The sequence below is a fragment of the Gracilinanus agilis genome, chromosome 3, assembly GCF_016433145.1.
Source record: "Gracilinanus agilis isolate LMUSP501 chromosome 3, AgileGrace, whole genome shotgun sequence".
In the NCBI taxonomy this organism is placed as follows: domain Eukaryota; kingdom Metazoa; phylum Chordata; class Mammalia; order Didelphimorphia; family Didelphidae; genus Gracilinanus; species Gracilinanus agilis.
The window spans coordinates 480,109,378-480,136,804 of record NC_058132.1 but is presented as its reverse complement, the minus strand read 5'-3'; the positions used below and the strand labels follow the sequence as shown (position 1 = coordinate 480,136,804).

General features: G+C 34.6%; 1 protein-coding gene across 1 annotated transcript in view; it reads right to left on the bottom strand.

Annotated features, from left to right (window-relative positions):
* PPP2R3B (protein phosphatase 2 regulatory subunit B''beta) overlaps positions 1 to 27,427 on the bottom strand; it is a 123,718-nt gene that overhangs the window by 46,066 nt on the left and 50,225 nt on the right. The window contains exons 2-8 of the mRNA XM_044670401.1: positions 25,506 to 25,691; positions 22,664 to 22,767; positions 22,227 to 22,329; positions 14,886 to 14,960; positions 11,324 to 11,410; positions 8,924 to 9,080; positions 6,262 to 6,310 (exon numbers count right to left, since the gene is read on the bottom strand). Of these exons, the coding sequence (XP_044526336.1) occupies positions 6,262 to 6,310; positions 8,924 to 9,080; positions 11,324 to 11,410; positions 14,886 to 14,960; positions 22,227 to 22,329; positions 22,664 to 22,767; positions 25,506 to 25,691 (761 nt within the window). The remainder of the gene's footprint in view (positions 1 to 6,261; positions 6,311 to 8,923; positions 9,081 to 11,323; positions 11,411 to 14,885; positions 14,961 to 22,226; positions 22,330 to 22,663; positions 22,768 to 25,505; positions 25,692 to 27,427) is intronic.

Below are 27,427 nucleotides of genomic sequence, written 5' to 3'. Positions count from 1 at the left end.
TAGATCTGAAGGTCATCTGTATAGAAATGATAACTGAATCCATGGGAGCTGATTGGATCACCAGGTGAAATAGTATAGAAACAAAAAAAAAAGAGGGCCTAGGGTAGAACCTTGTGGGACACCTAGAGTTAGTAAACCTGGCATGGATGAAGATGCAGAATGAGAGCCTAAGGGATAGTCAGCTAGGAAAGAATCAGGAGAAAACAGTGTTATGAAAACCTAGAGACAGCAAAGTATTACTTAATGAAATGGATCAATATTACAAAAACACAAAATATCTAAATAAATACAACAAGAAAGAGAGAATTTAAAGAGTCCAATTTCATAAAGGGAACAATATATAAAGGAAGTCTGAGGAAAAAACCCTGTAAGACCAAATATGTTTACAAATTACTTTTATCAAAAAGGTTGAAAAAACCCAACTAATTCTAAAATTAAATAAATCATGTGCAAAAATGAGTAAAGGATTCTGACAATATCCTTCTATAACAGGAATATGATCTTGATACTGAAACCAGGGAGAGATAAAGCTGAGGAAGAAAACTATATATCTCTAATGAACATTAATGCAAAATTATTGAAAAAATATTAGTGGAGATTATAACATAATAAAAAGATATACACTGACATTTATATCAGGAATGCAGGGGTGGTTTGACATTAGGAAAAGTATAAACATAATAGGTAAAACCAATAACAAAGATAAGATATATATCATGATTACTTCAATAGATAAAGTTTTTTTGACAAAATGCCACATCTTTTGTATGTTAAAGTCACTAAATCATGTGGGAATAAATGAACTATTCTTTTATATGATAAAGGACATCTATCTAAAAAAATCAATAACTAGCACTAACTATAAGAAATGTTAGAAGTCTTTCCAATAAGAACAAAATGGAAGTACTGTTACTGCTATTTAATAAAACTGATGAAATGCCAGCTATCACAATAAGACAAGAAAAATAAATTTAGGGAATAAACAATGATAAAGAAGAAACACCAGTCTCATTTACTAGAGATAATATGGTTTAGGAAAAGAACTCTAGAGACACTAAAGTGATCTGAAACACTTAAAAACTTTATTAATTAGCAAGATATGATAATGAAACTGCCCTTGAAACTTAACTGATTCAGGGGACTTAGCCTTATTCTATTGACATAGATTCTTGGTTGCATTAATACAAAAGGATCCTTAGTCCTAAAACTTACTTCTGATTAGTGCATACCCAGGGCAAATGTTAAGGCAATGAAGTCATGCTTGTATGGATCAAGGATACATTTTTACTGAATATCTATCCCTTCCTTATCATTATATAGCAAATCTTTTGTTAACTGCCAGAGTATCTAACAAGTATCCCATTATGTTCCAATCCCAAACCTGAACCACTGAACTAGATTTGAGCCAGGTCTGACCTGTAACATTTGTTCTTTGTGGGCAGGAATAGATTGGATTTATCTCACTGAAGCTGGAAAGGGTAATGAGAAAGGTAAGTCCCAAATGGTCAGAGGCACTGATACAGAAATTATGCACTCTATGGCATCTATGTCTCTGGCAGTGCTTTTAATGGTGTCTGGCACATATTATGATGTGGGATTACAGAAGAAATTCTTTGTGGGCATTTGGAGACTAGAAACTGTGGATCTCAAAATGAGCTGTGGGTCTTTAATAATCATGACCTAAATATGATAAATGTTCTAAAGTCATGTGCTAAATTTGCATAACCTTTGTATTTGAGTTTCACCAGCCCGTGGTAGAGCACTGCTTGCTAAAGAATAGAATTTGGGTACTGCCTAAGAACTATCTCTGAATGGACTTCTTGGGAGTTTGTAATTGCTATAAGAATCAATAATTTTATTTTTTATTAAAATTTCTTATTTATTTATAATTATATTTATTTAAAAAGCACCTTTTTTATTAAGCACCTAATAGGCTCCAGGAACTTTGCTTGGCACTGGGGACATAAAGAAAAAGAATGAAGTAATCTCTCTTTACAAGGAGCTCAAATACACATATAAATATATACAGAATGAATATAAACAAATGAAAATAAATACAAAATATTTTGGGAGCAAGGGCACCAGCAGTTGAAGAAAGGGGGAGGAGGGCTGAGAGATCTGGACAGGTTTCATGTAGAAGGTGGTCCCTGAACTGTGTTTTGAAGAGAGAGAAATTCCATAAGATAGATGTTTTCAGGTAGCCAGTGCAAAGGCATTGAGAAGAAAAATGTGTCAGCAAAAGAGAGGCCAGTTTGTCTAGACTATAGACTTCCAAGAATTGGCATAATGTCCAATAAATCTGGAAAGATAGGCTTAGGTCAAATTCAGTTCTTTAAAAGCAAAACAGAAGAATTTACATTTTATTCCAGAGGCAGTAGGAAGCCATCATAGCTAACGTAGTAAGGAAGTAATATGGCCATCTCTATTCTTACAGAAAATCATTTTGGCATCTGTATGGAGACTTGACTGCAGTGGGGGAAAGACAAACAGGGAAATCTTTAGGAAGTATCTGAGGTCACATTTGAACTCATGACTTCCCTGGGCCTGGCTCTCAATCCATTGAGCTACCCTTCATTGTAATTTTTTAAGCAAGAATCAATGAAGACATAAAATAGGGTGGAAGCTACACAAGAAAAAAAGAAGATGAGAGGTGTTTTGGGAAAAAAATGGCAAGATCAAGTAGATGATTAGGAAAAAAGTGAGGAGTCAAGGCTAAAGTTAAGCTTCAAAACCCAAGAGAATGGGAAGAAAGTGAGGTAGTTTTGTTAGAAGGGAGTGTTTGGGCAGGGGAGAACTTGAAAGGTCCATGTTTATATCTTTCCAGCACCCCAAAAACCTTTTCCAAATTTGGGATGTGGACAAATGTGACAAAGTCACCCTCATTTACTAGCTCAAGATAAAATAGTTGTCTCAATGTAAAACAGTCAATATCCACCATTGCTGTGGAACTGTGAACTCGAAGTGTGATGCTTTTTCTTACTAGAACTTCCAGTGAAAAGCAGATGTGGAGTCCCAGAGGAGTAGGTCTGCAGGTCCCATGTGTCCTCCTCCACCCTCACAGAAATAGTACTACTAGCCAGCTAACTGATACTTTCTATCTATTCTGCTTTGTGTCTCCTCAAACATATGGAGGTGAACAGAGATACTGAGATGGATATTACTGTGAATTTTAGTGCTTGACTCCAGCACAGGAGACTAGTGCTCAGATCTTGACAAAAGGAGGTCATCTCTAGGCCTAAAACTAGGAGGCAACAGAACACAAGGGCACTGAAACAAAAAGTAGTGTCATAGGCCCCAGTAGAAACAAATAGGAAAATAGACTCAGTCAACAGCATCATAGTGTCACTAGACCCAGTGGAAATGGGTACCAGCAGGGCTTCAAGAGGCAGCAGAGGAAACAGTGGTTCTGGCTGCATGAAGAGCATGTAGGAAATTGGGAGCTTTTCTATTCTGAGGAGCAGAAGCACTGGTGGTGCTACAAGTGTTAGAAGTAGCAGAATCCAGTGAGTGAGGCAATAGCTTGGACAGGACTATAAAGGACTATCATAGCTCCTCATCTGGTGTAATCTGGACATGATAAAGCCCTTCTACACTGCTGTCCATATATTATCCAAAGCTCAACAGATAACTTCTTCCTATGGAAAGGTGGGTGGACAATAGTCAGCAACTGTTGGGCAGTGCCTTGCTTTCTAATGATAGGGGGCAGTGGTGGTAAAAGTGTTTACTAAGTAACTGGAAAAAAAAAAAGGCAGAGTATCACAGCAGAGGCTTTTAAAGGGGTAAAAATAGATACTCCCTCCTACTGAAATTCCTAGGCACAGGGAAATCTAGGAAGGCAGGCTGGGGAATGGTACTAAGTAAATTCTGGTATTGACCATGGTACCTGGATAGGCTTTATACAAGATAGTAATAACTACTTCACTATAGAGGACTGTGACTCCTGATGAGTCACAGGTGGCAATTCCATAAGTATTATCATCTCCTTCTGGTCCTGATATTACTGGTGTTACTCTTGCTCATTATCATCACTTTATAACAAGGAGCTTGATGAATGGCCAAGATTTGGCATCACTCACCATATGGACAAAAAGTCTTTAAGACCCAGGACTTAGTCCTTCCAAAGGGGAGAAGTAAAGCCTGAGATTTCTGGGTTTTGTTCCTGTCCCATAACCTTTCACTCCTTTAGGGGGCCTTTACACTTCTTTTCTTTTCTTTTCTTTTTTTTTTTGCTCTATTTTTGTTTTCCTTTTTATCCTCCAGTGCTGACCATGCCAAGCTTCTTGAAACCCTGAGACCATGGTGGTCTCATAGCAGCCCTAGGATGTTTAAGTGATAGAAGGCCCTCTAGAATTTACCTTTAGAATCTTGCCACCAAAGGGCATCAAAACCAAAGGGATCAACATCTATTTTATACAGGCCAAGCCCTTTTTTTCCTTTAAAAGGTCATAAAACTATTCTTATGACTTAATTGGTCTAAGGGACAATGACTCAAAAACCAATGAGACTTGCACCAGTACAAAAAGGTAGCCTAGGAGTAGCCTATCTTAGGCCTAATCTATATTTCTGACCAGTTAGCCATGATGGCAAATACAGAATGAGGAAAGCTGCACTTAACTGAATCTAGTTAAATAAACTTTCCCTGTTATCATTAAGTTAATGTTTTGTTAACTGCCAGAAGTTCTATGATTATCTATTCCCCCCCCCCAATCTGAAACATAAACCATTTAATGCTGTGAGACAGACCTGGCTCACAATATATTAATTATATGTGGTTGAGCATTAAAATATAATAATACCTAAATTAATTTAAATAATAAGAGCTATGCCAAATTACCAAAAATTTACTTTGTAGAAGGAAAAACAACCAAATTCATTGGGAGAAAGAAAAGGACAGGTATCCAAAGGGAAATAATGGAAAAAATGATTTAGAAAAAAAAGAGGGCCTAGTAGTACCAAATCCCAAACTATACTACAAAGACATATTTTTCAAAATTATTTGGCACTGGTTAAAAGACAGAAATTGTTCTCTAAAACATATTAGGACCCTCAGACATTGAAACAACTGAAAATAGTAGGATAAATGTTCAATAAACCCAAGGATGCTAACTCCTGGGATAAAGACTCAGTATTCAATAAAAACTACTGGGAAAACAATTTTGGCAGAAATTGGATTTAAACTAACCTTTCCCTCCACATAGTGAGCTTCAAATGATTACAAGATCTATATATAAAAGGTCATATAAACAAAATAGAAGGGTAGATAAAGAGATACCCTTTCTAAACCATGGATAGGAAAAGACTTTTTGATCAGAGGACAGTGAGGTTCACAGGAGATAGGTTAGTTCTGATTATTAAAAAAAAAATTAAGTCTGGCATAAGCAAAATGAATGTCATTAAAATTAAAAGGGTAAACCTCAACTAAGAAAAAGCCCTTATAATAAATTTCTCTTACAAATATTTGATATCCAAATTATAAGGGTGACTGATACAAACATAAAAACAAGAGCTATTACATAACTGTTAAACGGATAAGGACACAGTTTTCAAAAAAGAAAACCACCTATCAATAACCACATGAAAAAATGTTCAAATGAAATAGCATGAAAACCTAAATTAAAGTTACTCTAAGGTTCCACCTTGCCCAGCAGATAGGCAATGACAAAAAAAGGAAAGAAATATGACAATTGTTAAAGGGGATATGGACGGTCATGCCTCTGTTAAATGGAAGTATTAAGAAGTTTATTTATTCTGAAGAGCTATTTGGAATTACATAAAGAATTATAATTCTACATTGTAATTAAAATTAAAAAAGTCACTGAACTATGAATACCCTTCAACCCAATCAAATAAGGAGAAGACATATATGTACAAATATGTAGCAGCACTTTTTTCTTTGGATTACCCCCATCCCAGTGGGGCCAGGATGGGGGAAAGGTGGTAGGGGGGGAATGTGTGGGAGAGTGACAATGATACTGAACAAAGAAAAGAATATCAATGAATCTTTTAAAAAATTAACAAATGAGGGGGCAGGTAGGTGGTTCAGTGGATTAAAATCTAGGTCTACAGACAAAGAGGTCCTGGGCTCAAATCTGGTCTCAGACCCTTCCTAACTATATGACTCTGGGCAAGTCACTTAACCCTCATTGCCTAGACCTTAGAACTCTTTTGCCCAGGAACCAATACATAGTATTGATTCGAAGGTAAGGGTTTTAAAAAAAAAAAAAAAGAAAGAAAATCTGAAGTGGTTGAAACTAAACTTACCTTGTCACAGCTCCTGAGAATATTCTCTCGATCATCCTATTGGATATAGCTGTAAAAGAATAAGTTAGCTAATAATTTTCAGCTATATAATAAGTTTTAGGAAAGCAATTGATTTTGATGATCATTTTATTATAGAATTTTATATATCATTACATTTGAAAGATAAGAAAATTAAGGCTAAAAGCTTACTGTTTCCTTCTCCATTAGACTAATTATCAATATTGTTATTAGAAGTATTTTATGGTGTGGAGACTAGTTCAAAGATTTAAAGTGACATAACTAAAGTCCCATAAGTAGTAAGTGATATGCATTGGATTTAATATCAGTTTTTCTAAATCTTTGACAATTTTTTCTTTCTACTGTTTTACTTGTAAGGAAAAAATAGCTATAGGACATTGTTTTAACAGCCTACATTATGAAGTAAATAGGTGGCAAAGAGGATAGAGTACTGGAGTTGGAGTCGGGAATACTCATTCAAATCAGCCTCAGATGTTTACTATCTTTACTATCTACATGACCCTGGACAAGTCATTCTGTATGGACCAAGGTCTGCCCAATTTCCTTTTTTTGTAAGATTTTAAAAAACCTATTCTGGAGTTGTTATGAGGATAAAATGATATTTTAAAATGCTTTGCAAACATTAAAGTGCTATAAAAATGCTAATATAATCATTATTGCATACTTTTAATTTACTTTTTATGTTATAAACTTTTATTTTTAAAACTTGACAATTTCAATTAAATATTTCATAACAATTGTTCAGCCTCTCCCCCAAAATTCTAATTAAGATTTTTTGCTCATTTATTCTCAGTCACTTTTTCTCTTGTATGGTTACAGCTAGTATATATTCTTTTTTTTCCTGATTCTTATTATTTCATAAAGTTCTCTCTATTTCTTTATATACCTCATACGAACCTTGGGGACATTACTATACCTCTCTGTCTGGCTTCCTCATCTATAAAATAGCTGGATTCATTACAAGACTTCTAATGCTCTTTTCAGTTCTAACAGTTTATGATATGTGGAAAATCTGAACTTACACAAAATATAAATCACAATAATTGCTTTAATAAAGATTCTAATTCAAGAATCCTTTAAATTTCAAGTTCCTCAGGAAAGTCTAAAATATGATTTGATTTACACACATTTGTTTCAGGAACACATTTCACTGCAAAAATTAAGATAAAATTATTAAAATTCAGTGAGAAGGAAGTTAAAATGACTGAAAAAAATAAAATAAAAAAAGATAATTCTGTGACAATTTGATTCAACAACCATTTCTAAGTATCTATTAGGTGGGAGACACTCAAATATATTAATATTGGAAAACATATTATATTGAAAACTATAATTAACTTATTATGATGTGATCTTAGTTTGAATGTAACTATAACCCTGAACATCAGGTATAGGCAAATAAAAAAGAAAAAAAATCTTATCTCCAAATACATGGATTAAGAATATCCAATGCATCTGGGGAGAGCAGTTAAAACATGAGCTGTAGATAATAGAACATTAATATCTCTGAAAAAGCTCCCTGGATAATCCTGTGGGTTTTTTTTTTTGAGAATTCCTTTTCATATGGAACTGGATATATTTTAAATGTCCAGCAATAGGTGAATGCTTGGATATAGTGGAATATTAGATTGCAATTATGACTGCCAAGTAAAAAGAATATAAATTTGTGTGAGTTGTAGATATGCTAACATTCTATGCCAATTTGTACAGGGACAAAGGTTAAGAAAAATTATTCAATAAATAGCTTGTTGGAACAGGTCAGGATGAAAATGAGTTATCTATGAAAAGAAACTGGACTAGATTAATGATAATAGAAAGAAAAGGTATGAAAAGTTTGCAAGCAGAATAAATAAAGGGATAAAAAATTAGGAACTTGAAGTGAAAGACACTGCTGAATGATAAGTCTTAAAAAGTAAGCTCAGCTTGGGACAACTAAGTGGATGCTATGTACCCTGAAGAAAGGAGTCTCTTCTGATGAAATTAATTCTATAGGCAAAAACTCAGTGTAAGGGTGGATATGAGAACAATTTCCAACAAAATGAGAGTAGAGGACCTCAGAAAAATAATAAATATCTAGTTTCTCCAGTGACCAAAGGAATTAATACTGAGCCTTGAAAATGTGAATTAACAAAAAGATAAGAATTAATCGAGGAGAGAAAAAGACAGAAGCCTTGAAGAAAGATAAGAATAATGCTAACAAATATTTTATGTCAGCACAAGTTAAATTTATAGTGTGAAATTGTGAATACAATTATAGCTTACCAGAAGTGTATGCAATTTGTACTCTGAATTCCTTCACAAAAGAGTAATAAAACAGTAAAACTATTTGTACATTTTAATAATAGATATCTGTGTACTATATTTTAGTATATGCTTTTAAGAAAAAGAAACAAAAAGACCTATGAATACTAGAAAATCTGATCTTTGAAGAAGAAATCTCCACAATAGGTTTATTATAAAACTCAGAGTAGAAGCAATACAAAATTGCCTAAGGAAATACAGTAATGAAGGTGTGACCTGAAACTTGTTTTTAGGACTAGTCCTGGATGTATTTGCCATACAAATACAGTGCCTGTTTTGTTGTCAGAGCATACAAAGTATAACTACTGGGTGACTATGCTTACAGATCTGCTACTTATCTTACCATGGTCATTATGACGGGCTAAGTCCTTTGGATCAATAAAGAGATCATGGTCAGTGTCTAGTTCCCAGAATTTACAATAAATGACATAAAAATGTTCATAAGAGAAGTATTCTGTCAACTGGTTAATATCAGCTTCCTCTTCCAATAATGCAACATTCTGTTGGAGAAAAATAAATCTATTAAGACATGTAGAAAGATAGTCCTCAATAAAAGAAACACAAATTAGCAATGATCATATGAAAAAATATTCAAAGTCTTTAATAACTGGAAAAATGCAAATTAAACCAACCCTAAGATTCTACATGATACTTCTCAAATCAGCAGAGAAAATTCAATGTTGGGATAATCATTGTAAAGTACATACATTGGTCTGCTATTTTTCTCAATAGCTAAAATTGTTCAGTCTTTTCGGAAAGCAATATGGAATTACTCAGCAATGTTGTTGTTCAATCATTTCAGTCGTGTTACTTTTCATGACTTCATTTGAAGTTTTCATGGTAAAGATAATGAAATGATTTTATTCTCTAGTTCATTTTGCAGATGAGGAAATTGAGGCAAATATGGTTAAGTAACTTGCTCAGAGTTATAAAGCTAATAAGTATCTGAGGCCAGATTTGAACAGGTAAAGATGAGTCTTCCTGATTCCAAACATAGTGCTCTGTGCAAAAGGTTATCAATTTCCCACTGATAAGGGGAAAAAAACTATCTGAAATATTTCTTGCAGTTCTATTTTCAATAGCAAAAAAACTGGAAGCAACCTGTATTTCTAATAACTGGTGAGGACTCATCAAATTAAAACATGAATGTAAAAGAATGTATTTGCACTATAAGAAATGATATTGAAGAATTTAAAGTACCTGATTCTTACAAAATTAAATCAAAGCCAAAAGAACCTTATACATATTGACAAATATGCAAGGAGTGTCACATCTATGTTAAACATCACAAAAACAAGGACAATGTAGATAGTCTTTGAGTTGAGATCAAAACTGGTAAATAAATGTACAGATACACATGCAATCAATTACAATCTCTTTTGGGGGGCGGGAATTAATTTCGTACAATATAGCTTCGATGGCTCTGTACTCTGAATTCCTTCACAATGGAGTAAAATAGTAAATAATGATGGACCTACTTGCCCTCCTTGGCTGTCTACCATGCTTTCAATGCTTTTCCTCCTTACCTCTGCCTCTGTTTCCTTTTTTTTTTATAAACCTAGAAATTCAGCAGAAGGCATTTCTAATTACCCTAAACCAGTAATGGACAAATTTTTTAAAGAGGGGGCCAAAGGAAAAGAAATGCTCATCTGCCAGCAACCCAGGTTAGATTTTATAGTCTCAACCAAAACCTCCCACAGGCAGATGACTTTCTTCCTTCTGGATATCAGGACATGAGGATACAAACTCCATTTCCTCTGAGGTCTCCCAGGGGGTCAGTTACAACTTGATCCCCAAATGGAGTCCATCTCAGAGAGAGAAACATAACTTCCTGCTTCCCCATTCCATTTAGAATCCTTCAGCCCTGCTTGCTAAGCCTCCCACCTAACTAATTTTTAAACATCTTATTAATTTATCTTACAACAATGGGCAAACTTTTTAAAGGGGGGCCAAAGGAAAGGAAATGCTCATCTGTCAGTCTGTTTCTAAGGCAACTCTTTCGAAGTTTCATTGTATTGTATCCTACTCAATGTATTCATCAGATTAGGAATCATGTCACACAGTTGGATAGAACATTTCAGGGGGGCCTCATCTGGTCCATGGGCCGTAGTTTGCCCATCACTGCCCTAAACTACCAAGTGCCTTCTCCTCTGAGATTATCTTCTTTGAGGGTAGGGATTATTTCCCTTTTGTCTTTGGCACATAGTATACACAATAACTGTTTTATGATTGGGTTCCTTTTTTTTTTCTTCTTGATTATATATTTTAATAGTTGTGCTTGTCAAGGTAAACCAACATAAAATTTATATAACTTGAATTTTTTTTAAGCTTTAAGATGCTTGTGGCCTCTAATAGCAACTGGTGATATTAAATCTAAAACTCAAAGATTTCTGGTATAACATTTACTTTAACATAAAGCTAAACTTTTGTATTTTAAAATGTTAAGAGCTCAGAGAATAGTCTGATTAGCTAAGATTGCCTGACTTTGAACTCTAAGAGAGACTGTCTTGGTATCCAGGACAAAATAATGAATGATAAACCTGAATTAATAAGATCACATGAGTTGATAAACATTTTAGTATTTTTAAAAGTGGCAAAATGAAACAGGTTATTGCCATTATTTTCATGCAGAAATGTATAGATTTAAAATTCATAGCAATACAAAATTCTATAGGCTTTGGACTGTAAGATGTCAACAACTGATAGAAGTGACATTAATTATCCTCATAAAAAGGAAACATACCTGCAAAAAACTGCTTTTTCTCAGTTCTGTACAAGTTATTCTCCCAGACCAGGACCTATTAACTGTATAAAAAATCCGCTGTATAACCTGCAACAAATAACAATAATTGTGTTAAAACTGAATGAACATTGCTATATATTGACTAAAATGGGCTATCTTTAGAAATTGGTAGAATCTTGTAAGTAGGATTAAAAAAAATCTGGACCTCAGATAATGGTACAGTATTTATATTGATCCTTCAGTTCTTCTATAACCATTTAAGTTGTTTTAAAGTCTCTCTAAGACACCTAAGTTATAAAAATGCAACTCTTCTTTGCAAGTAAATAAGCTCAGAAATGTTGCTAAATAAAAAACACTAGAGCCAAGGGAATGCCCACATATCTTACCCTGTGACTTCATTTAGTTTTAATGCTAAGATCAGAAGTCCTATAAAATGGTGACTGACATATTCTTCAGCATATAGCATGGTAGAATTAAAACCAAAACTTCTGGTTATATCACAAGAAAATCTGGTGTTGATCTGAACCTTGAGAATGACTTAACAAACATGTTACCAAAAAAAAAAAAAAAGCTTCCTATTGAAATTCATTTCAGTTTTTACAGTACTGTGGGGGGATAATTCCTAACTTATAATGCCATAATTTTATAATAGATTGTGCCTTAAAACATGTTATCTACATGTCATTACATCATCTAGCTGTTTTAAGATCTTAAAAGTATGTAACAATGCTGCCAACAGAAACAACATATTTATCTTTAAAATCAAGATTATAAAAGGAATAGGAAATGAAGGAATTAATTTTAGCCTATTACACTGTTTTATGAAGTTCAATAAGAGTTGATCATATGTAGTATCAACTCATATTTAAAGAATGCCTTAAATTTCTGATATTTATCTGAGGTAACAGAAATATAAAGGAATATCACAAATAATAGCTTTTCAAAGCTATAGAAAATAAAATCCAGAATCTAGAAGAAAAGCACCTGCAAGAAGCAAGTCAACAAATACATAATAATAGCACACAATACTACCAAATAATAACAGTACGTAATAAAACAAGTACATAATAATGTGATAATTAGATTAAATCTACACTGCCCATTGTTAGATTTAACCACCTTTAGCAATTACCTATCAAAAGAATTCTTAGGGGCAGCTGGGTAGCTCAGTGGATTGAGAGCCAGGCCTAGAGACGGGAGGTCCTAGGTTCAAATCCGGCCTCAGACACTTCCCAGCTGTGTGACCCTGGGCAAGTCACTTGACCCCCATTGCCTACTCTTACCACTCTTCCACCTATAAGTCAATGCACAGAAGTTAAGGGTTTAAAATAAAAAAAAAAAGAATTCTTAAATATATATTCCATAAAGCCATTAAAATACTGATTTATGCTTGTTAATGGAGAAATGAATGCTGTTAAATAAATTGGGGGAGGGTTGCAGTATAGTGGTAGAAATGAGATATTAACATGGGAAAGCCCTCTTCTTAGGACTTATGGTAGCACAGAAGGAGAATAAAAGGAACTGGCCTGAAATAATTCAGCATCCCAGTAAGCTGAAAGGTTTACACTCCAGGGGCCCTTCTCACCATCCTAATGCTTGTTCTGGCTTCAGCTCTCTGAACCTCCTCACTGTGCCTCAGCTGCTTTCTCATTTTGGAGCTTTCCTCAGTACCAAAAGTCTTCTGGATCATATCTGCAAATGCTGGCCCCTTTCTTCCATTACTGAATTACTTTTAGGGCTTCCAAGTTTGGAGATTGGTCCTGGTTGGCCATTCTCCATTTTTCTCTCCACTCTCTTTATGACTCTCTGAACCCATGGTGGCAAACCTATGGCATGTGTGCTAAAAAGGGCATGCCTGCAGTCACCTGCCAGAGTTCATTACTAGAAAGCCAAAGGGTCTCGGGGTGGAGCTGCTCCCCTCATCCCCTCCATGTGCCTGAGGACATTCCTCACTTTATCTGCTCCTCTGCCCAGCAGCCCAATGGGAGTGCTTCCTCCCTCCCCTGTCTAGGGTAAGGGGGTGCAGAGGGGTAGGGTAGGGATGGGCTCAGCACTCAGTTTCTAAAAGGTTCACCATCACTGCTCTAAACTTTGCTGTCATGTTCCCAAGAGCATACTTCCCTTCCCTCTCCCTTTCCTACATTTTTAGAATGTAAGCTCCATGAGATCAGGGACTGTCTTTCTTTATGCCTGTATTTGTACCATCAGTGTTGAGCATAGTAATTAGCATATGATAATAAATTTATTTTGCTTCATAAATACTTATTGCCTGAAACCTTCATCCTTGCCCATTATTCTCTCCCTGAGTCCCTTCTCCTCACTTCCTGCACCCTATGGTTTTTCCTGGGCACCATCACCAGTGGATTCAGGGACAGTCCTTGTTCTCACTGCTAAACAAATGTGGAGAGAACAAACTACCCAATACTCCACACTGAGGGCTGAACTGGTTTGGGAAAGAGTGTGGAAGGTTAATGGCAATAAGTATGTTGCTGGTATTTAAAGATGAAACTCAAAAAATTTTCCTACAGTAACAATGTTATATGAAGGGGTTAAGTTCTATAATATTATTAGTACAATATTATGTTTTGGAAACATTATGGCTTTTGTGGGTTTGCTTGGAACCTAACCACCATTTATAACATTTTTTCCCTGAGAAAGTACATTCCAAGTTCTAATAAACTTAAAAGTGAACTTTTAGAATACAATCCTTTTTTTGTGGAATATGTGTTTGGTTAAAATATATTAGGATGGTAACTATTTGCTAGCTATCAGCTCCTACTTAAATCACCTTTTTTATTCTGTGGGGAGACATTTTACTGACATTCAAAAGTACATCTCAGCATTATGTGCCAGATTATATTTTATTTTCACTATATTTGACTATAATTAATCTACTACCCCAGAAATGAGGTAAAGCTAGTGGGATTTAGTATGAAACAATTCTAAAATGGATGAATTGTCTAACTCAAGATCTTAGATGAGAAATGGTCAAAAGAACTGTAACTTATTTCCAAGTGTTGGATTCAGTAAATTTACAAGAGTGTGGGATTCTCAGGGTTATAAGTATTAGTAGCAATGCATCTGGGTTAAAGGTGAAGTAAACTGGCAAGATATCTTCAGATTAAAATCACCAGATTACAAGAGTAGAGCTGGATGGGAACTCAAAGGTTGTCAAATTGAACTCCATTTTTACAGATAAGGAAACAGGTTCACAGAGTATGAGTGATTTGATCAGTGTCACAAAACATGAAAAGTAGAAAAACTGGTTTTCAAATCTAGGTTCTCAAATTTCAGAACCTAGATTTGAAAACCAGTTCTCCTACTTATCAAGTTCTAAAAATCTTACTGTAATTTTAACCTTTAATATCAAAACATACAGGACAATCTTATGAGACAATCTATAGGGAGCATTCAATTTTAATTTCTAGAAAGCTCATCACCTAAAGGTTAAGGCTAGGAGGTTCTTGCCTTTGAAAAGTTTTGTTTCCTTTATAATTTCTTTGTGTGGTGATACTGAATACTAAGTGGAACAATGGCAATTTTTCATACAAAGTATACTTACTGTGGTAATATACCGAGAATGAAATTCAGATGCTTCCTTTAAAAATGATAAACCAGGATGAGTATTGACTACATCCTATTTAAAAAGAAAAAAAAAGAGAGATAATATGTAAGAAATATATAGGGATAAATATTCTATAATTCATTTCAGTGATAAATCAAGCCCTTATCACTACAGGAGCTCTTTTTTATATAAAATAGGGTCAGTCTTATAGGTCTTTATATGCATTCATTCAATTATTTACTAAATGCCTACTACTGGCAATTCATTTTGTTAGATAGTGAAGGAAGTATAAAAGCAAATGAGACACTGTCCTTACTCTCATGGAGTCTACATGGAATAAAACAAAATTCTGTCCTGTAGCATATTTACAGAATGAATTTTCATTAATTCAACAAGCATTTATTTAACTCCTACTTTAATGGGCAAAGTACTTGGTTAAGTACCAGGAATACAAAGACAAAAATGCTGTAAGAAACTAACATTCTATTGGAGAAATATGTAAATAAATACAGTATAACCACATAACCATTCTTTCAAAGACTTTGACATTTTGATGATTTCACTTATGTGGATGTTCCCTCCAATGATATGAATCACAACCTATCCAAGCCTTTTCATCCTGTGCAAGTCTTTTCTATGTCCTTCTGAAAATATCTAATGGCTTCTTATGGACTCCACAGTCAAATACAAATACTCTGTATGGATTTTAAAGTCTTTTATAACCTGGACCCTCTCTGCCTTTTTAGTTTTCTTATACCCTATTATCCTCTATATATCTATGATCCAGTGACAATGACCTTTTTGCTATTTATTACACAAGACGCTCCATTTCCCAACTGCATTTTCACTTGTAATTCTTTCCTTTTGTCACATTCTATCTTCTTCACTTCCTTTCAAGTCTCAGCTACAAACCCATCTTCTGGCAAGAAACCTTTCTTGTTCTTTTTTAAGGTTAGGGTCTTCTGAGATTATCTCCAATTTATCTTATATATATAGTTTGTTTATATGTAGTTGTTTACATGTTACTTCCCTTTCTTCCACCATTAGACTGCAAACTTTTTGAGAGCCTTCTTTACATCCCCAGTGCTTTGCACAAAGCCTGGAATATAGGACATGCTGAATATAAATGCTTACTGACTTGACTTGACTAAAAGGTTAGTCTTGATTTCAAGGAGAAGGCTGGGTCACTAAAAGCACTGCATAGTTTCTAAAGGTTACTATTCAATCTATAATCCATGCACATTAGTTAAGATACACATACTGATAAGAATCAACACTACAGGGTTGTCCATCCAGTTGTATATCATAGTCTGTAAAGAGGGACTCTTCGTTTGCTTTTTCTTACATGGATAGTTAAAAGCAAATTCTTTTGAATGACTTTGGATCTCATTTAGAAGGCTCTGAAATATTCTGAAACAGTTTCACTTGCCATGTCACCTACAAATAGCACCAACTGGAATGTCTCATCATTTATAGGGAATCTCCAATCACTGTACTGGTTATCCTCTATGATAGTTGCAAACATTTTACATGTTCCTGTTTTATGCCTCAATTGATAAAAATAATCATAGGTTCTTCTCATTAAATTCTACTGAAGATTTTTATATTGGTTTGATGTGTGTATGGAAAAAATTTCATCAAAGGAAAGCTTTTAAAATAATCCTTTGCTCTACTCAATCAAATGCTTTTTAATATGAACAAACAATAAACAAGAGTGGAATACTGTTTTCTCTACATGTATCTGCTAACTGTATAACTTTAGAGAAGTAGGACATTGTTCACAAAGGCCTATCTACTCGCTCCTACTTTCCTTAAGAAACAACCCAATGAATCTTTAGATTATTACCATAAATATTTTGTGCAGATGGTAAAGTAGGTATATGGTTTGGTATTAATATGTCTTCCAATTGTTTAGCATCTCTTCTTTCACAGATCCTGAGAATCACTCCTAAAACACCATAAAAACTGAACTAAGTCCAGCACAGACTTTACAGATACTCAGTCTAGTTCAGTTTCTCTTCTCATCTGTGTTTTCTTGAATGCCACTTCCACATCTTTTCGTGGTACATAAGGGACAGGGACATGCTCCAAATGTAGATGTTCCATTGTTGACAGAGAAAAGAATTTTTCACAGGTATCTTTAAAGGTCATTTCCATTTTTCAACTATTCACTGTCTGTCTTCAAGTTTTATCCTTAAAAACTCTTGGAATAATTTTGTTTAATTGGGTCTTATATCAAGCTTTCTGTAAACTTGCTTTTTTTCCAATATTTTTCATTTTTTAAGATACTTAAAATATTTTAAGATACTTTTAAGATACTTTCTGTGACTTTTCCTCCATCCTCTGCAATATTTCATGATATTCCTATACTCTACAAAAATTTTTAAATGAGCTTGTATCCTAAAATGAAATTGCCTTTTACTGCCACATCCACCCATCTAGCAAAGAAATCTAGTGTTTGCTGATTGAAAAAGTTCCACGTTTAGGCTTTTTTCCATGTAGCAATTCATACCGCTCAAAATTCTTTCATGGCAGCAGTCTCCATTTCTTTATTCATTTCCCATTTTTAGTGTTAACAACTTGATTAAATAGATCAGGCTGACAATGCTTCAGAAACTGCATGCCACATTTTTTAATTTTGCATTTGATTTTGATCTTGGTCCTCTATGAAACTGATAGTCTGATTGTACACATCTATTCAAAAATAATTTCCACACAGGGTAAAGAGTTGTATTCAGTTCATTAAAATATAATCAATTTCATTTTTATGTTATTTCATGTTGGTTATGTTAACCACTTCACAATTTTCCTAAACAAATGCATTCATATAGCAGCATAGTGGATAGAGAGCCAGGCCTGGAGTCAGGAAGACCTAGGTTGAAATCTGGCCTAAGACAATTCCTAGCTGTGTGAGTAAGCCACTTAACCCCAACTGCCTAGCTTTAACACTCTGCTGAGTTGGAATAAATTCTTAGTATAAATTCTTAGACAGAATTTAGGGTTTTTATTTTAAGAATGTATTCATGATATATAGGTATGAGGTTTCTCTAGAGTTCAAGAACTTATTAACCTGGAGACTCATCCCTGCTTAAGGCTCTATGAATAGATGGCAGGCATCCATGGACTTGAATGGGGGGAAAGTATCTTTAACCTCTAACTAAAAGTTACCATTTCCTTCAGTTTTGAAGGTAGGTAACAAACCACAGCAGTATCAGGCTTCACAAGATTGCCAAAGGATTCTATGACAGGACTTAAAAAAAAAAGGTTAAAAATTCCTAGTGTATTATAATTCTTTCCATTTGTTACTCCTGAATGTTTCAGAATATACTTTTTGTCATCCTCAACTAGGTCTACTTTTAAAAAATCCCTATTGATTTCTTTTGTTTTTACATAACAAAAATTTCTTGCAGAATTCTTCTCTTTTCTAGAGAGCAATCCCACATAATGAAGAATGTTTTTTTTTTTTAATTTACTCTTTTTTTTTTTATTTTTTTTTTAAACCCTTGTACTTCAGTGTATTGTCTCATAGGTGGAAGATTGGTAAGGATTGGCAATGGGGGTCAAGTGACTTGCCCAGGGTCACACAGCTGGGAAGTGGCTGAGGCCGGGTTTGAACCTAGGACCTCCTGTCTCTAGGCCTGACTCTCACTCCACTGAGCTACCCAGCTGCCCCCTGAAGAATGTTTTTAAAGGAAAGTTAAAAGATGAAAAAGAGGAAGAAGACAAAAAAGGTCAGCAATACTGATCATTACATGAAAAAAATCTGAAAATATATGTAACATCTGGGAACCTCCCACCTCTGCAAGAGTAGAGTGAGAACACCTTCTCATATCTATTCTCTGGAGAATATTATGGCCATTTTTTCCATGATGCCTCTGAGTAAGTTATATTTGCAAAAGCCTTATCAAGTTATTTGTATGCCTTCATGCTTATCAAGAAGTGTCACATAATATAGAATTATTTTCAGAGTGGTCTGTCCAAGGCACTCTTCTTTTCTCCTATGCTATCTAGATTGGTCATCTTATTAGCTCCCCCAATGATAACTAAAATTTGATTTTATGTCTAGGTAGATGATTCCTCAATTTATATTTATGATTTATGTAGGTTTATTTATAAAAGTAGTTAATTATTTCAACTTGTTTTAGTTGATTATCTAGGATTCCTTTAAGTATACCATCATAATGACTATGAACATTAATAGTTTTGTTTCCTATTCTAATTCTTTCAATTTCTTTTTCTTTTCTTATTACTATAGCTAGTATTTCTAGTACAATATTTGTTTGTGGATTACACTGTTGATTGAATTAATATGCAGAATACTGCAGTCCCTCCTAAATATATTCAGCTCTCTCTTAAGCAGCAGTCCTATATCACCAGCTACCTTTTGGACATTTCTAACTGGATGCCCTGTAGACATCTCAAATTCAACATGCTCCAAAAACTCATTATTGCACCCCCCCCCAAAAAAAAAACAACTTTCCCCTTTCCCTATCTTGCCCATTACTCTCTCAAGGGCAACATCATTTTCCCAGTTATGCAGGCTCACAACTTTGGTATCATCCTTGACTCTTCATTTACATATACCCAATTTATTGTTATCTTATTGTTTCTACTTTCATATAATCTCTTATATACTTTCCCTCTCTCAACAACCACCCTGTTACGGACTCTCATCACCTCATAATTGGGTTACTGCTATAGCCTTCTGGATGGTCTCACTGTTTCAAGTTTCTTCCCACTCTGAACTATTCTCCACTCAGTTGGAAAAATAATTTTTTAAAAAGTGAAGGTCTGATCGTGTTTCCACTGCTCTCAATAAACTCCAATGGCTACCTAATTCTTCTGGGATGAAATAGAAATTGTTTATAATCTGTCCACTTCCTATCTTACCATTCTTTTTACATTTTACTGTTCCATGTTCATTATGATTGGCCTACTCGATGTATCTTATACACAATCTTCTTATCTCCTGACAGTTCATTTTCACTGACTATACTTGGAATGTTCTTCCTCTTTCCCTTTGTTGACCCTGACCTCCTTAAAGAATCAACTCAAATCCCAAATTCTGCAAAATGCTTTTCCCAGCCTTCCTCTTACACTCTCCCCTCTCTCACTTCCTACCTCTAGCTAGTTCTTTCCTTCTGAGAATACCTTCCACTCATGCTATATATATATCTTGTATGCATATAGTTATTTAAAAGGCATCTCTCACAACAGTGTGAGCTTGAGGGCAGGGACTATGTTTTTGCTTTTCTTTGCATCTGCAATGCTTGGGACGGTACCCAATACAAAGAAAACTAAATGAATGCTTATTTTATGACTAGTCTTTTTAGAATACTTCTCATGAACACTGAAATAAACGATGACCAACTGTCCTATAAAATTATGTTTCCTCTTTTCTTTGGACACATAACAGAATCAACTCTGACAAAATGTCTGCCAAGCTAAAAATAACCTAAAAGCCATCTGTCCATAGTTTTATTTATAGCAAGATTTTCACAATTAATATAATTCAGTTCCTTCAAGAGTGTGTTCACTCACTAGTCATAATGGATACCTATCTCAATTTTTAGAGGACCAGTTAAGAAGGGTAACATTTGTAAGTAATCTAAAATTTTTGTAATTCCTGGCATTCTCTTTCTTCTTCTCTGCCATTGTCAGAGAGAAGTGGAAGGAAGTTACATATGATTGAAGGCTAATTCTGTTTGTATCATGGGTTGCCATGTCCAAAACATCTGTCACCAAATGACCTACCTACTAGTAATGAAAACAAGTTAGTATTTTAAAGAGATAATAATATAAGATTAGGCATATGAGGTGTTTCATATTAAAAGAGAAAAGGAATGTAAGACTCTCTAAATAACGCTTACATTTAATTTGCTTATTATAATATGAGTCTTGAGATACCTAAAAATAAGTAACAAATACACTGCCTCCTGGATGTAAATAATTTTATAGCAGGCAAAATGATCAGTTCACACAGAACTTTAAAAATAATAAACTGGAAGTCAAGATGACATTCATAAAGTGAGTCATACTATTATATCATGAAAAAACTAATTGCCTATAAAATGCCACAATAATTGTTTTGTAAGTCATTTGCATATTTTTGACTTGTCTCCATTTTTACCTTAAATTCAAATAACTCTATTAATTCAGAATATCTATAATCTAGACTTTTAAAACAATTAAAAGTATTCAAAAAAATCAGTAAAAATTTTACAGATAACTACCTAGAATTTTTAGATCTACATTTAGCATTTGTAATTATGTTCATATAATTCCTGGGTTTGTCTTGACAAGAAGACTCCCACATATTTTTATATTGTCTGAAATTATTTTAAATGAAATTTCTCTCTCTCTCTCTCTTCCTGCTGGACTTTGTTTGTACTTTAAAGAACTACTAACGAATTGTTTGGTTTTATTTTTCTATCCTGCAACTCTGCTAAAGTAGTTAATTGTTTTAATCAGTTTTTTAATTTATTCTCTAAGTATACAATCATATTGTCTACAACAGTGATTCCCAAAGTGGGCGCTACAGCCCCCTGGTGGGTGCTGCAGCGATCCAGAAGGGTGGTGATGGCCAACTTTTTTTGTATTACATTTTATTCTGAGTTCAATAAATAGTTTCATAATTTCCAGGGGTGCTAAGTACTATTTTTTCTGGAAAGGGGGCGGTAGGCCAAAAAAGTTTGGGAACCACTAATCTACAAAGCTTTATTTTCTCATTGCCTATTCTAATTCCTTCCATTTCTTTTTTTTTTTTTGTCTTATTGTTATAGCTAATATTCCTAGTACAATATTGAATACTAGTAATGATAACGGGCTTGGTGGGAGGGCTTTTAGCTTACCCCCATTACAAATATTGCTTGTTAATGGTTTTGGATGTTTATTCTTATAATACTAGGTATCATTTTAAGGAAACCTCCATATATTTTTATACTTTTTAGTGGTTAGGTAGGAATGAATGCTGTACTTTGTCAAAAGCTTTCTCTGCATCTATTAAGATAATAGTATGACTTTTGTTAACATCTAAAAATTATTTTAAGTAAATCCCAATAAAATTCAATAATGAGGGGGCAGCTGGGTGGCTCAGTGGATTGAGAGTCAGGCCAAGAGATGGGAAGTCCTAGGCTCAAATCTGGCCTTAGATACTTCCTAGCTGTGTGACCCTGGGTAAGTCACTTAATCCCCATTGGCTAGCCCTTAACACTCTTCTGCCTTAGAACCAATACACAGTATTGATTATAAGATGGAAGATAAGGGTTTAAAAAAAAAAAATTCAATGAGAGGCAATCCCAAAAGAAATCATAAAATTTAAATGTCCATGTAATTTACTTGTAAAAATGGAATGAAGTCTTCCTGCACCAAATAGTTGCACCCAGGATTCATTAGAAGATGAATGAACTTTGCAGCATCATCATGGCAATTCTGCAGGATTCTAAAATAAACAGAGTATCAAAAGGATCAAATCTAGAATTTTATTCCTGTCTTTTTATAAACATAACATAAACAAAGTACCTATGTAGTTAGAGATAGAATATACACAACATGTTTAATTAATAGGAACATAGAATAAACAGTAGTGACCTCTTAAAAGATAGCCCTACATTAGCTATTGTCTTCTGTTTAGATGAAGATATATTATGTTTACACTGTAAACAGTATATTCAAATACTTCTGTTGTAATAGCCAATTTTACTCTAAATATATCACTAAGTTCCTCTTCTAATGAAACAGCCTGTCATTTTCTGCCAATAAAAATAACTACTTACTTTCTCCACATTGCAATAAATTTATGAACAGACACGTATCCAGTTCGCTCTCCCCCAGCACCATAAAACAATGGCCCTTTCCAGTAGAGCGGACATCCACAGGCCTATAATAAAAATATGGAGATATAATTGAAATTTTGGGTAAACAGATGTTATCAGATTTATTCATTTCAATTTAAATAAGATGGTAAACAGGTTGAAGGTAAGGTAACACAAACCACATGCCCCTTTACACCTAATATTAAAGGTCATGGACTCAAAGGCTCTCTTCCAGCAAGGCATTTGCAGTTGACCATACAATATTCCTTGACAGGTTAAACTTTAGAGATAATTTGTTAAATTGTTTTCCAATTAAATAGTGAGGTCAAGAGTACAATAGAGGGGCTGGTCTTGACAAAAAAAAAAAAAAGACAATTTGCATATTCATCTGATACCAGAGTAGGGGAAGAAACAATTGGGGAAGATGTTTGGGTGATGGGAGATAAAGAAGATAGGAGATAAAGGAACTCTAGGCCAACTGCTTCAATTTTTTCAATGAAGCATTAGGGCAGGTCCTCAGAAGAGAAGGCAGGGTAAGGGGAATCAAAAGACACTTGAAGACAGATGAGGTTTGAAATACTCACTATGGAGAATGGGATATCAACTTGATAGGAGTAGAATGATAATATTGCAGCAATAAGGGAAAGGTTTATCTTTCTAGATAAGATATCTGTGGTTGTTCCAATCACCAGGATCTCATGGTTTTCTCCAGTGCTCTTAAGTAGTTTATGAAGAGTAACAAAGGAGAGAGATAGGGAGAACAATCTAACACTGGGGTTTGACAAAGCTTAACTAGTGACTGAGCAGTCAAGGGAATTAGAGGAGAGGACAGTGTAGAATTGTACTGGTCCACAAAAAGTTCAAGACAGGGAAGGAAGGAAGGAAGGTGCAGCCAGTGTAGGAGTGTTGGCCTAGTAAAATATTGAGGAACAGAAGGAATGGAGGTCCTGTTAAGACTAAAGAGAGAAGAAATAACTGGAAGAATCTTAATGGTCATCTAGTATGACTTTTTAATTATTACAGAAAAGTCTTAATCCCAGATTGGTTAAAAGATGTGAACACGGTCAAATAAATAGTAATAGAATTACTATTCAAATTCAGTTCCTCAGCACTAAATTCAGTATTCTTTTCATTGCATCATAATGTTGTGCATATATATATATATATATATATATATATATATATTTTTTTTTTTTTAAAGCAGAGGAGACCCAATGCACAGGCAGATCTTCTACAGAGGATTTTTGGAAGGAGATATATAATATGATATGATATGACATGATGATAAATTTAAAAAATAAACTATATGATATTGGGTTTAGTAAGAGATATAACTAAAATCAACAAGTACTTTTACTGTGTTTCCTAGATTATATCTTCTGAGCCTAAGAGCATTCTGAAGGAAAAGTAGTTGCAAGTTTGGCTCTACTGCCTCTATTTCATTCAACAAAAAAATTAATAGGTACCTTGTACCAGTGAATTGACAATCTAGAGAGGATATCATACATTCATAGATGAATAAGACAAATTAAAATGTAATAAGTGCATAAGAGAAGTACAAAGTGCTGAGATTATAAAAAGTATCAAGAAACTAGACTACTTTTGCATCCACCCTCACTTTCTAGACTTTTTGAGCATATAAACTACTCTGTAAACCCAGGATAATCCACACCACAGGTCAAAAACAGAGTGAATCATTTTAAATGCATCTTAGGATAACAGTCCTCACATGCCTTATTCATTGTAATTGCATAATAGGTATAACTACAGATATGTCCAGGGAGAACTCCAGAGTCTACAGATGTGGATTAGAGGAATGCCAAGATAATGAAATGGCATTTATCTAGGTTTCAAATGATTCCCTGATCAGTTCCAGCACTTCATGATGTAAGGAAATATTCTAAGATGCCACAAAGGTGCTAGGATGTTTGATTATTTTTTAAGAATATTATATCAAAAGTAAAAAAAAAAAACAAAAACACTGTTTCCATTTTCTCACTCACAAATGTTTATAGTCAAAATTATTTTTAAAAATTTATTAAGCATGCATTTTGATCTATTGAACAACATATCAAATTCTTATGTTTCTCACCAACTTTACCTTCCTTGTAAATCAATGAGATATGCATTTTATACTGTGTTGGGATGACTTTCAAGTATTGGTATTTTTTTCATCATATTTATTTAATATACATAGACTCTTGCTCAGAGTCCAGGACCCACTAAATGTCTAGTTAGTCAACAACTTGTTATTAGGGATACTTGAACTGCTGTTTCTATTGTTCCTGAAAGAAAAATGTAAGTTTACTCACTGAAAAGTGATGTTTAACATAAGGAAAAAGTTGTACAACAACTTACATTATAAGAATACTGGGGAAAATTTTTTTTCTTGCCTTCACTCCAAGAAGAAAATACCTTTAGAAAAAAATTTAGTGGTATGAAAAAAACTTACCACCACCATTTTCCTATGGGCGTGCCATCCTATATAATAATCTTATATTTTTTAATAGACCATTCCTAAAGTTTTTTTTAGTTTAGCACTGAACACAAATGAAAATGTTTCTCACACTAATCTACAGTACTGCCACATTTATCTTTACATTACACATAATAAGGCCTTACCAAATGTTTCTAGAATAAATTAATATTCCTACATAATGAATTTCTTTAAATTCCAAAATTATTTAGAATTGTAAATCTAACTTTTATTATTATCTAAATATGCACTGGGTATTAGGTATTAGAGGAAAAACAACCAATAGGGAAATTATAATAAACATTTTACATAGTTACACAATCTTACCTTTGCAACTTTTCCCATGTCTTCTAAAGTTGCTCTCTCATTTGGAAACTGAGAAAAAGTCTTCTCTATCTTGGTAATGACAGCATCTATATTCACTTTTTCTTTTGGACATCCTCTAGGAAAATAAAATGTTGGAATGCTTTGGCTAACTGCTGATGGTAGAGGTTCCTCTTTCTTGGTTTGAACCTAAGGAACAAAACATTCAACATGCTGAGAATGCCCCAAATTTAATGAAATATCTTTCATAGTACAAAAATATAATAAAGCTGCTAATGAACTTGCCAAACCCATTTAAAAGTAATGACTTGATTCATCTACTTTTAGACATAAAATTTCTCTTAAAACTGATTCATTATGTAAAACATTAAGTGAAGAACCTTCCTGAGCATCCATTCCTTAAAATGTATTTATGAAATGCCAAGGGTTATTGTAAGGATCAAATAAAATATTTAAGAAGGTTCCGGGTTAAGATGGCGGCAGAGTAAGAAGCAGCTCTTAACCTCTCCTGACCGAAACACACAAAACTCCTCAAGGGGACATAAAAACAAGTCCAGACGAACGGAGGAACCCCACAACAGGGCACAGCGTGGAAGGTACGTGGAATCCAGACATTTCCAGGCTATAAAGGGCTCTCACTTAATCGCGGGCTGAGCAACCGCCCCACCCCCACCCCCTCCACACTCATCTATAGCTCCGAACCCAGCTAAAAAGAAATAGAGCAAGTTTGGGGCACCCATCGAGTCATCAGCAGCTCCGGGACCTGTTCCTGAGAGCAGCAAGACTTAGGACCCCATTAAGTCAAAAAACGCACGCGAAATCTGAGCGCGGGAGCAGAGAGTGGACGCTGGGCGCAGGCGTGGGTGGCGGTAGACACAGCCAGGAACTAAAGCTCTGAAAACCTGAGTGGGGAACCAGTGCAGACGGGTATACGACTGTGGAAGCAGCGCCCTGAGACTTGTAAAGGAACCTCCTGCAGAGGATCAAGCAAGGGGGTCCACCAGGGGGCTTGACCTTGGAAAAAACCAGAACTCAGACCGCAGGGACCAATAGACCAGGAACAGACACTGAGCGTGAGGATAAATCTGAGAAGCTGCTGGGCTAATGATGGCTACTCAGTCACAGGAAGTTCAGAAGAGAAAGAATAATAATAACAAGAAAAAGAAGTCTTTAACACTCGACAGCTTTTACACAGAGAAAATCCAGACAACCGAGCAAACAGAGGAGGAGAACAAACAAGCATCCAGACCCTCCTCAAATAAGGAAAACTCCTCACAAGCTATGGAAGAGTTCAAAACTGAGATTTTGAGGAAAATGGAAGAGATCTGGCAAGAAAATAACAGTTTAAAAGGTAGAATCTTGCAACTGGAAAGTGAGGCTCAGAGACCAAATGAACTGATAAGCAAATTGAACACCAGAAATGACCAGATTGAAAAGGAATACCAGAAGATTATGGTCGAATACCAGAAGATTATGGCCGAAAACCAGAAGATTAGGGCCGAAAATCAATCCCTAAAGGCTAGAATTGAGCAACTGGAAGCTAATGATCTCTCAAGACAACAAGAACAAATAAAACAAAGTCAAAAGACTGAAAAAATAGAAGGAAATATGAAATATCTCAATGAGAGAGTGACAGACCAAGAAAACCGGTCTAGAAGAGACAATTTGAGAATAATTGGCCTTCCAGAAAAACCAGAAATTAATAGAAACCTGGACTCCGTACTAAAAGAAATTATTCAGCAAAATTGCCCTGAAGTCCTACAACAAGAGGGCAATATAGACATCGAAAGGATTCATAGAACACCCACCACATTCGACCCAGAGAAGAAATCGGTTAGAAATATTATTGCCAAATTCAAAAGCTTTCAAGCAAAAGAAAAAATCTTACAAGAAGCCAGAAAGAGACAATTCAAATATCAAGGAGC